Genomic DNA, 11,693 nt, shown 5'->3' with positions numbered 1-11,693 from the left:
ACTTAAAATAAGACTTTTAAAATAATAAGTGTTACCGTCTAAGATAGGTATACTTCCCCAGAAATTATCATTTCATGCCAAATAATCCACCCTCATAAATCATAATCAGTAATTTCTTCTCATTCCAATCGGTTAGAAGCATGAGCAGCCATGATGGCAGCCTGATAGAACAAACTGGTACATTTAGCATCTGAAAATACAAATCTAGCAAATATTTATAGCACAAACCGCAATATAACCAAGCACAGGAATTTCAGAGCACAGAATAAGTATACACGTTGATTGTTCGGCTGAATGCTTCAGAAAGCATACGTTTGAATGACAAAACTAAAGATTAGAGATCTGCTCTTCCAGGATATCTGGGGAAGGGAATGACATCTCTAATGTTGTCCATTCCCGTGGCAAAGAGAATCATTCGTTCAAAGCCTAAACCGAATCCACTGTGTTTCACTGTGCCAAAGCGTCGCAGGTCAAGGTACCACTCGTATGGCTCAAGAGGCAGACCCATCCCCTCTATTCTGTAATGCATCCCCACCCAAAAACAGATGCTTGTTAATAAACTGTATTGCAGACCAGGAACTTGTATGGCTTGGTAATTAAAAAACAAAACACAAGAGTAACCGCAAGCAGCATATGTATTCGGAATGATTATAATACAGACCAACAAATCACATCATTTCTCATACCTGCTCCTAATAATATCATAACGCTCTTCCCTTTGGCTTCCCCCAATCAACTCTCCCACCTACAATATAAATGAACCAGGTAACATATATGCAACCAAACAATATGTCGGCGGATCAGTTACAGTTAATGATAAGAAGACAGAAGCGGTCAAGTAAAGTACACAAATTTTAGAAGAAACAGATCACCTTTGGTACAAGAACATCCATAGCAGCCACAGTCTTCAAGTCATCATTCACCCTCATGTAAAATGCTTTGATTCCTTTTGGGTAGTTATACACTATAACAGGCTTCTGAAACTTGACCTCTGTTAAGAATCTGCAATAGTAGGCAGAAAAAAGGCATAAATTCCCATGCTTAGTGCTGAACAAACAAATAAACTGTGACTTGCATACCTTTCGTGCTCAGATGCTAAATCAATTCCCCACTCCACCTTATTCTCAAAATTTTTCCCCTCTTTCACAGCTTCTTCTAGTAGTTCCACCGCTTCTGTGTATGATATGCGTTGAAAGGGAGTTGAACAAGCCATTCTTAGACGGTCAATGCAACTTTTATCATAATTTTTAGCCATAAATTCCATATCATCAAGGCATTTGTCAAGTAACCACTGACACATGAATTTCACATATGCCTCTGCACAGTTCATATCATCCTACAAATATAAGATAGCAGTTTCAGATCATTAGCTTAAGCTGCAAAAATAGATTGCTACCAGTTCATAGCATTAAGCATTAGCAATTCAAGAAAATCAATGAGACGAATCTCAGCATAGATCACATAGAGTTAAAAAAATATAGAAACAAATTTGCTAGCTTACATGTAAAAGAAATACAATACTAATTTAAAATCCTATTCAAGTCACAGAGAATTTTTCTACATCTGGTTTATACAAGAAAAAGATGTCAAGAACAAATAATCCATGTTGTATTAGAAGTTATTACATTTTTCTCAGTACTTTTGTTTGAGCATCAATTATCCCAACTGGCTAAAGCAGCCACTGAAATCAAGAACTCATCATTTTAGCTGTCCCAACTCATAAATCTTGTTTTCAACCAAAAATGTACGTGCTACTGATTTGAAGTTGATGTGAATAAACCTGATTATGCATTACAGCCACAAATACATAAATTAGGTATTTGATTATGAAACAGCTTTAAGACATTTACTAATTAGATTAGGACTAAGATTGTCAAAAAAAACAAAAAAGACACAGACATTTGAGGGCTCATGTAACATATAAACTTCTATCAAACTTAAAGTTTCTAAAGAACCTAAGATGAAGTGAGCATTTGCAAGCCTAACATACCTTAATATCTGCAAATGCTATTTCAGGTTCCACCATCCAGAATTCTGCCAAATGCCTGGAGGTATGGGAGTGTTCAGCCCGAAAAGTTGGTCCAAACGTATAGACATTGCTAACAGCACATGCATAAGTTTCGACTTGGAGTTGACCGGAAACGGTCAAAAATGCTTGACGGGCAAAAAAATCTTGTGCATAATCAATCTTTCCATCCTTTTGAGGAATTTCCGGCTTAAGCTTTGATCTTTCCTCCAACTTGGCAAGATTCTCCTTTGCTTTTGTAAGCTCACCAACAGAAGTGGTTATTGCCTCCTCGTTGGCTTTATCGAATTTTAATATTGTAAGAGCCTCTCCTTTCTCCTTGACAACCGCCTTGGCAGCCTCAACATCAGCTTCTGAGGGAGGAGGATTCTTGATGAGCTCCTTCTCTATTTTCTCAGCTCCGCTGATCAAAGTTGTAACTTGAAACATTTCACCAGCTCCCTCACAATCACTGGTGGTGATAATTGGAGTATGTATATAAAGAAACCCATGATCGTGAAAGAACGTATGAGTTGCATAAGCAAGTGCATTTCGGATTCTCGCAACTGCAGCTATCTAAAAACATACAAATTGCAGTGCTAAAAATACTGAAAGAAAAACAAAAATTCAAGACATTGATTCTAAAATAACATAAAAATAGGGAAGCAACACAAACCGCGTTTGTCCTGGGACGAAAATGGATTCTATCCCTCAAAAACTCCAGCGTCAGTTTAGTTTTGGGAATTGGATACTTAGCTGGGTCAACTGTTCCCACATCAAGGACTTTCTCAACTCGAAGCTCAATCTTCTGCTTAGTCCCTTCAGGTGGAATTTGAAGCAGCCCCTCAACGGACACGGATGTGCCAGTTGGCACTAGCTGGCCTAGATCGGCTACAGCGGCGTCCACAATAACTTGTAAGTTAGCCGAACAGGAGCCGTCACTCACCTCCAGGAAAGCGAACAAGCCTTTGCCCTGTTCCCGGCCAGTTTTCACCCAACCTCCGACCCGCACTCGCTGCCCCGCCAGGCAAGCGCCTCCGTCGGGTCGGCCGACGATGGAAGAGATCACTACTCGGTCAGAGAAAGGGTGTTTTTCAACTGTGGAGACTATTTTGGCACCGTCCAAAGTTGTCGCTGCAAAAAAATGATGTAAATTAATTTTTTAAAAAAGTGCTAAACAAGATAATGAAGAAATTAAGGTTAGAGGGTACCCATAGCAAATGAAAGAAAGCTTTTTGGCGGTTTGGAGGAAGGAGGTGGTTGAGGTTTTGGTTTTTAATAGCGGCGTTTAAGAACGGAGTGATCTGAAAAATCAAAGGTGTTTGATTTAGTTTGTGCTGACAGAGACAAACACATACGATATCATCAGATTCCATTATCAGACTGGGAGCGTTGTTCTTAGGCCGAATCGAATCTTATTCATTTCTCGTGCTAGAGCTGGACAGTCAGACGGCATTACCACAGTGAAATGTATTTCTTCCCACGCAAGCAATCCAACTGTTACCATAACTATTTCAAGTACCACGGCCCCAAGGCTTGTAGCTTCATAACAAAGCACCGAGATTCGATAGCAAAGCTGCAAATCCTCTGGATGATGCTTCAAACTCAAACTCAAACTCAAAGTCTCGAATCCAGTCCTACATAACATGGTTTGTAGAGTGTTTTTTTTTTTTTTCAGTGAAATGAGATATAATAAAATTTTAAATAGTTTCTTATAAAAATTATGCACGTTCCCGCTACACCAATTAGGGTAAATATGTAAATTATTGAAATCAACTGTCAATTTACGTTTTACTTAGATCACATAAAAAATACATCATTTAAAGTATTTGTGACCTACATAACCAAAAACACGTATATTCTCTTCAATCATAATAACATTTATAACACAATCACCAAAACAATTATAAAATCTTAGAAATTCAACATTCAAACCTCAAACCCTAAAATAATAAAACTTAAAACCTTAAAAAAAATCATTTTCAAAGCAATATATGATCATAAAATTTTTGCAATATAACAAGAAACACAGTCACATCTTACTTTCTTTCTCATTTTGCAAAGTGAAAAACACTTCAAACATGCAAATACATACGTAACAAAGAAAAATGACAACAAATTATGAATGGCAACAAATAACAACGAACACATCTTCAAAATATGAGGTAAAACTTGAATTTTGAAGGTTGATTTATAGGATATAGTCGAATTTTGGGTTGAAAAATGTATCACAAAGGTTGATAATAATTTTTTAAATAAAGTAGGGAATAATTGAACATTCAATTTATGAATGAGATAGTTTGGTCAAACTTGAGACTAATAGCTACATGGATATACAAATTAGAGGTGTATTTATTTTTTTAAGGAGTTGTTAAATTTGGTTCTTTTAATTAATATATCAAAATTTTTTGTTATGTTAAAATAAAAAACAATTAATAAAATTATATATTTATTTTAAATATATAACTGAAAACATATTTTATATATATTATTATATAATTAGATGATTTTAATTTAAAAATAAAATAATATTTAATTATATAATTATTCATAAAAATTTGTCTTTGAAGAGTAGCCAAGAGCCCAGGTCCAAATCCGATCGACTTTGTTTGAGAAATCGCACATTGGGCTGCAACCCGGCCCGGCCTTTGAGCATTCAACACTATAAATACTCAGCCGAAACCCTAATGCTAAGCTTCTTAATCCCTTGAGAGAAACAAAAGAGAACGACGGTAACTTGTAGCAGCAGTTCGTTTTCAATAATCAGCAATGGGTAAATTCAAAACACTAGAGTACTATAACTTTCAGATCTATTGTTTACTATTTCAATGGTGTTTTTCTTTTGAATCAAAAATTCGTAGTTCTGATAGTTCTGTTTGTACTTTACTCGACGCTTTATCAGGTAAGGTTCACGGTTCTCTGGCTCGTGCTGGTAAGGTGCGAGGACAAACTCCAAAAGTTGCAAAGCAAGATAAGAAGAAGAAGCCGCGCGGCCGTGCCTACAAGCGCATGCAATACAACCGCCGTTTCGTTACTGCAGGTTATTCTTGCCATAATTTTATTTATACACTTTTATTCTGTATTTTGGAATGACCCTTTATTAGGTGGGTACTTTTACCCATTTGGGTATCAATAGAACTACTTGGATACACTTTTGAGTACCTAATTATGGATAATATGTTATCATATAATGAAACGTGGAATCATACGATGATACATCATCGAGTAAGTGTGTGCACGCTAGTTTTTTATTATTATTAATAGAGATGTACTCCATCAAGCTGAACATATTGATTGATGGCAGTTCTGTTTTTAATTAAGCAAATATTGTTTTTCTTGTTTATATTTTCAGCAACATGAATTGAAACTTGGATTGGTACTGTTATTGGCACGGAACCGAATTGAGATTTATATAGTTGGTGTCTAGGCAGGTTATAGTTGCATATTCTGATATTATTGTTTGTTGAATTTGCAGTTGTTGGATTTGGAAAGAAGAGGGGACCCAACTCATCCGAGAAGTAAAGCTTGAAAGAATGAGTAGCTAGATAGGTCCAAGCATTGCTTGGTATTTTTGATGAGTTTTTTTATTTGTTGTCTAAATTAATTAAGACTTGTTATGGTGAATTAGTTACTGATATAATGGTTTAATTTATGTTGATTTTGGTGTTACTAAATACTGTGTGATTTTACTTTCCGAATGTTATGGGATGGCTTTTGTGTGCGTGGAAATTAAGAAGCTTGTAATACAGTCAATATTTTTTTCCTTTTTTTGTCACTAGAGAGCCTAAAGCACCTTTGAGCAAAAAATCCATAGAGGAGTCTATAATCTGTTCAAATAATTGTTGTCATTGATCTTTCATAAAACGATGAAAGCTCAATTAGCCTTCCATACATACCATGGATTGAGGTCAAGCATTACTCCCTTAGGGTTCGGGATTAATGCAAGATTGCTTAAACAATTTTACTTGAATCCTATCCTAATAGAGTGTTTGGGTAGAATGAGTATTTTTCGCGGTAATTAGCTCTTAATTATTTGTGCAAACAGGTTTTACATAAAAAATGTTTGAGTTAGAATTTAATTCACAGTTGTAAGTTTAAGGAGGGTATTTTTTTAGCATTTGAAAGACGAGGACTCAGACCTATCGGACCAAAACCCCGGGGTGGTTCAAATCTTTCTCCCTTTGTAATTGACCTCTAGTCTTGTTTAGATTCTGCTGGCCTTCCATCTCACCCTTCACTTAAAAATACTTTAAAATCTCATACAATTTCCAAATATTTTGTCATTGTTTGAATGTTTTCGTGGTACTTGGAAGGGCGAAAATACTACTGATGATTGTTGATACCTGTAAGCATGTATCATGAAGACATGTTGTTGAAATATTGTGGCTCTGCTTGTTGAAGACTTTAAGCTTCTCTATCTGATTTTCTGCCTTCACTCCAGTGCGAGGTTGACTGTTATAGCATGTATTCATGTCAGACTTGCAAATCATTTATGCAGGCGCTATAACAATTCCTTCTTGATGCCTCTGTAATTTTAGACTTATATTTTCTTCGACTAAAGAATGTCAAATAAGGCCTCAAACAACCATATTAGGCTTTGGGTAAGAGAAGAAAAAGAGGGTGCAATCACGTAAAGAATCAATTGCTGAAGAAATTTCTCTTCTTTGCTAGGGATTTCAACTGCAACTTTATGAGGCTAGGGACAATGTTCAGAGAGTCCAATTTTGGCAAATTGCTTAAATGCTGCTAGAATTGAACTCTTGATTTTAATAGTAAGCACCTTCATCTAACTTCAACGGAAAAAGGAAGAAAAAGAGAACTTTGATGCTTTTTGTTTTTTACTCTACATTGTTGATACTTGCAAAAGGACCTGACTTTTGAGCAAATCTGAGAATAGAACACAGCTTTGAGCTACTTGGATCTAGCGTATTAACTTCATTGCAACTGTTTCAAAAGATCATACATATTATATTTGATGAGAATTCAACACAAGGTTGATTAGCTGGAATTACTTATATTAAGTCAAATTTACAGAAGACAGCAGTTTAATATAGTGGTAGTGCTTTGCATAAGTGTAATCCTTGCCTCAATATCAATAACGTACCCACAACTTACAATTCATCATGCAGGCTTCCCTTCGGTGAGAGAGACTTGGGTTGATTTTCCAGGAGGTACCTTGAAGCCAATGATGCATGTAGGGCAGCTCCGTATGTGAATGCATCTTCGTTGATCCTGAAGTAACGTGAATGGCCTGGTTCAAACTTCCCTTTCGTCTTGTCGACCATGCCAAGGTAGAAGAAGTATCCTGGAACTGCCTCTGCAAAAAATGAAAAGTCTTCCGAACCCATCAAGGGTTGCATTTCTTTGAGGTTCTGAAGACCCAGCATGTCCCCTGCAACACTTAGGAAGTACTCATGCAAGTCTTCATTATTTACGGTCACTGGGTAAATGATATGATTATTTGCATTAAAGTTGACAGTGGCGTTGCACCTCTGCACACTAGCTTGTTTCATGATAACCTGTCACTTGAATTGTAAGAGTATTAACATCTATGGGAGAATATTAAAGGGAAAGAAAGAAGAACAATGAAAAGAGTGCAGAATATTTTTCGATGTTAAACTTCTCAGGTTTACCATCAATGAAAAATAAGACAGAAAGCAAATCAGGATCAGTTGATGAATATACCTCTTCAATCCTTTCCTTAAGTTGAAGAAAGCTTTCTTTTGAAAATGCCCTGAATGTGCCACCGATTGTAACAGAATCAGGAATAACATTGAAGGCACCACCTCCTTGGAACTTTGCTACTGTAACCACCTGCGAGATTATGCTTCTATAGTGAAATTGCTAATTGGAAAAGCACTGCCATGTGCTGGCCACCTCAGAAGCATCTTATTATTCTATTTCCATTTTCCTTAGTAAATGATTTGACAGAAAATGGAGAAGAAAAGTGTTAATTTATTCTCCAAATTGGAAGCAATAGACATTCTGTATGGAAATATCTATCTTAAGATAGAAATTGAAGACATTAATAAGTTATAACTGTTTACCTTTTGACTGGTCCTGAGGACAAAACAAGTGATACGACTTCCAAATGGTATTAAAATCCCTTGGTCATGGGGATGGAGCCAGGAATGAAATGTAGAGGGGGTAAGTTCAGAATAACAAAAAAAATGTAAAGGGGTCAAAAGAATAACAATGAAATGTAGGAGGGTCGAGGGTAGAATAAAAACAATATAGTCCTCTCTCTTTTGAAAATATTACAACTTAAGAAAGGTCAAGTGACCTTCCTTGACCCCCTTCCATCTGTCCCTGCTTAGGCAATTATTGTATTTCTTTTTACATATCATGCTTTTTCCCTAAGGTTTGTTCTCTAAGGTGAATAGCTAGATCATATAATCATGAAGAAACAAAGTTGAGGGGATCAAACTTTTTTAATTAAAGCATAAGCATATTAAACCAGGGAATATAGGGTCAAAGACTTGATGACAAAACTAAAACAGGTTTAAAACATTCTGTGAAATCATAAGATATAGGGTAAAAGATTAACTACCTGTGAATCCAAGGGATCAGTTTCACGTGAAATTAGATGTTGTAAACTAACAATGACATTAGAAGCTGCCAAGATTGGATCTATTGTATGCTGAGGAATGGCAGCATGCCCTCCTTTTCCACTGATTATTGCCTCAAAGAAACCACTTCCAGCCAAAATAGGGCCAGGCCTGGAGGCTACCGTGCCAATTGGGAATTTCGAAGAGACATGAAGCCCAAAGATGGCATCAACGTTCTCCAGCACTCCAGCATCTAACATTTGCTTTGCTCCACCTAATCCCTCCTCGGCTGGTTGGAAAATTAGCACAACTGTTCCCTATCAAAACAACAAGAATTTTCAAAGTATTTTCTTCTGAACAGTGGGTACTTGCATTATCTCTTATGGGCTAACAAATAAAGTGACATACGCATCCATTTATGCAAAAATCATATTTTCTCTTGATATGAGCTTTCATTTGAAAAATAAGCTTGTAATTGGTATGAATAAAAAGGAAAACAGTAAAAGATATATATAACAATCAGACATGATTTTAGATGCACATGTTACATATAATATTAATTCCTTTAAAATTACATCAAGAAAGGATTGAAGTTTGTACATGATCAAATAAATGTTTTTCATTTTTAGCAAAAAGGACGTTTCCCACTATAAATGACATAGCACAATGGCAAAGAAGGGACAGCAAGAACTTCTTAAGTATGGGGAACCCTTCAGTAATTTTCTACCTAACAATGAGAATTGTTACATTTGAGCAATATTGTTACTGCAGCAATTGTAACATATATGCCAGTGCCAATTGCACCTTTAACATTTCACTCTTTTACAATAGGCGTGCTAGACAAACACACGAAGAATTAAGCACAAAATGCAGAGCTGGATATTCATACTGAAACTAGTAGATTTTATGTATTCAAGAAGGTTCCTAGTCCACAGCAAGCAGAAGACTTCCCGTAGGTGAATTTGCAATTCAGATACCCACATACAAACAGACATATGTTCATGACTATATTTGTCCACAAATCATCACCAATCTTTCCCACAATTTATTAAGTGAAACAAACTTATAAGCACACGGGTAATCATTTACTATTAGTGTAGTTAGTAACAACTTATTAATGAGGCAAAACTTACAGATCACATGAATGCAGAGTTCATGATGTGATACATACTGTAATGTCCCTATTGTCAGCAATTTGCACAAATAATGATCCCCAAATACTAAATTATTCAAAGTTCTCCACTGAAAAAGGGAACAAAAAAGTATATAATGACAATAAGGTGAAAAAATAATGGTTGAGGACAAACTATTTGTGTAACATTTTGGTCTAATAGCTTGGCCCACTATAAAGAAATTGTTTGCTTTAGACACATAGTCCATCATAGTTTTGCTTTCTAGGCTCAACAACCTAAAACGTGTCTTAATAGTTTAAGAACTTACAAACTATTTAACCTATCTTCTCTTATCATTCTCAAGCGATGAGAGATACCTATACAAACTCAACATTTCTCTTGTACTTTGGCAATCTGGGATTTGCTTGGGGATGTTACCATTTGAATGTTTGGTTATAAAAAGGTATCTAAACAAAAGTGAATGAGATAGATTTACAATTCCTCCAATCATACAAAACACAATCACCCCACAGTTGGATGGATGAGAGACTGAAAAGAGTCTATTGTAGGTGAAAATCATTTTATGATTTTACTCTTATTGCATATAGATATTAAAAAATATGGATATGACATTGGTCAAGGATCACCAAAAAGTTAAAAGGGAAGGCACTCTCCTTTCCATCCTATCAACCAAATACATTAATTTTTTTTCCTTCCCCTCTATGCTTCTCCTTTCATCCCTATTTCTTCCCTCCTGTTAGATAGAGAGCTAATATCTACATACCAGAATATGCACTCAAAAGGAAGGTGGTTTAATGTCTTCTAGGATAATCAAAATAAACCATTCAGTTCTGTATTTCAGACAAGTCATGCAAACATGCAACAAATCTTAACGGGACTACTTGATACTTATAAATACAAGTGATCATAATGTTCATGCAATTAAACAATCCCATAACATCAAGATATCAAAAGTCCTGTCAATAATGAATCAGACAATGAATAATCATACCATGATCTATAAAAGGAATTAAAAGTAGTGCAGAAAATTTGCCGATTCAATGAAGGCAAAAAGGCAATAAACGAAAAGAAAGAAACCTTCAATTCATCGCGATGCTCTTGAAGCATCTTTGCAGCACCAAGAAGCATAGCAACATGAGCATCATGCCCACAAGCATGCATCTTACCAGGAACTTTACTCTTGTGCTCCCACTCTACAGCTTCCTGTTTCAACACTAGCACAGTAACATAAACATCTGTATTTCAATGATCACACAACTCAAACACAAGTTATGTTAGTCAACATGTTAGCAATAGAAGTTTACAGAAGCAGTAATAAAAGCAATCAACAAGTGAAGTTCTAAACCAACCTCCATAGCTAGAGCATCCATATCAGCTCTGATTGCAACGAAGGGCGGTTCACCAGTCCCAATATAACCAACAATACCAGTTACAGCAACTGGGTATTTATATGGGATGCCTATCTCGTCAAGCTCAGCTCTTATAAGTTTACTAGTCTCAAATTCCTCAAATCCAAGTTCAGGATTCTCATGCAGTCTCCTTCTAATGCTCACCATCCAATCAAAAATCTCAGGTTTCTTGGCAAAGTCTAGGAATTTGACAGGCAATTTAGCGATGTCATCTGAGGCTAAAGAAAAAGCGGAGGAAGTGGGTGTTGGCATAAACAAGTAAAGAGTGAAAAAGAAAGATAGGAAATTGGAGAAAGCCATAAATTATTGATGGATTGAAGAAGTTTATGAGGACTTACAGAGGCAGAATGGTGATTCTAACTTTGGGGAACACATTCAACATGAAAAAAACAACAGAGAAGATCCAAGAAAGGTGAAATCAGCTCGTGGAAATGGAATGTAATTTTCAGATATCTCACTGTATAATCTTAAAATTTAATAAAATTAGAATTTTTTTTCTATTTTAAATTAATATTATGACATTAAAAGAGAAATCAAATTAATTACATTAATCACATTTAATTAGCTAAAAAGAAATTGCTCACAATTTTTTGTATTA

At 35.7% G+C, this 11,693-nt stretch overlaps 3 protein-coding genes across 4 annotated transcripts; 1 reads left to right on the top strand and 2 right to left on the bottom strand.

Moving 5' to 3' along the window:
* Positions 1–95: 95 nt before the first annotated feature.
* On the bottom strand, positions 96–3,599 carry LOC123200464 (asparagine--tRNA ligase, cytoplasmic 1-like). Its single transcript, XM_044615655.1, has 7 exons — positions 3,217–3,599; positions 2,682–3,139; positions 1,991–2,581; positions 1,080–1,336; positions 873–1,002; positions 687–745; positions 96–518 (listed from the first exon to the last, which is right to left on the bottom strand). Exons 1-7 carry the CDS (start codon positions 3,218–3,220, stop codon positions 335–337), a joined length of 1,683 nt encoding a protein of 560 aa, XP_044471590.1. The 5' UTR covers positions 3,221–3,599; the 3' UTR covers positions 96–334.
* A 1,022-nt stretch (positions 3,600–4,621) lies between these two features.
* On the top strand, positions 4,622–5,679 carry LOC123200668 (40S ribosomal protein S30). Its single transcript, XM_044615990.1, has 3 exons — positions 4,622–4,778; positions 4,908–5,045; positions 5,481–5,679. The coding sequence occupies exons 1-3, from the start codon at positions 4,775–4,777 to the stop codon at positions 5,525–5,527; spliced, it is 189 nt and encodes a 62-aa protein (XP_044471925.1). The 5' UTR covers positions 4,622–4,774; the 3' UTR covers positions 5,528–5,679.
* Positions 5,680–6,917: 1,238 nt separating this feature from the next.
* On the bottom strand, positions 6,918–11,568 carry LOC123200667 (IAA-amino acid hydrolase ILR1-like 4). Of its 2 annotated transcripts, XM_044615989.1 has the most exons (6): positions 11,434–11,568; positions 11,036–11,313; positions 10,764–10,889; positions 8,556–8,870; positions 7,691–7,819; positions 6,918–7,524 (listed from the first exon to the last, which is right to left on the bottom strand). In XM_044615989.1, exons 1-6 carry the CDS (start codon positions 11,468–11,470, stop codon positions 7,117–7,119), a joined length of 1,293 nt encoding a protein of 430 aa, XP_044471924.1. In that variant the 5' UTR covers positions 11,471–11,568; the 3' UTR covers positions 6,918–7,116. The 2 variants fall into 2 exon arrangements, with proteins under 2 accessions (XP_044471924.1, XP_044471923.1); XM_044615988.1 differs by having other exon boundaries at positions 11,036–11,533.
* Positions 11,569–11,693: the final 125 nt, after the last annotated feature.

The sequence above is a fragment of the Mangifera indica genome, chromosome 17 (genome assembly GCF_011075055.1).
Source record: "Mangifera indica cultivar Alphonso chromosome 17, CATAS_Mindica_2.1, whole genome shotgun sequence".
Taxonomy (NCBI): domain Eukaryota; kingdom Viridiplantae; phylum Streptophyta; class Magnoliopsida; order Sapindales; family Anacardiaceae; genus Mangifera; species Mangifera indica.
Note: the sequence above shows the minus strand (reverse complement) of the source record. Positions and strands in the feature narration are given on the sequence as shown.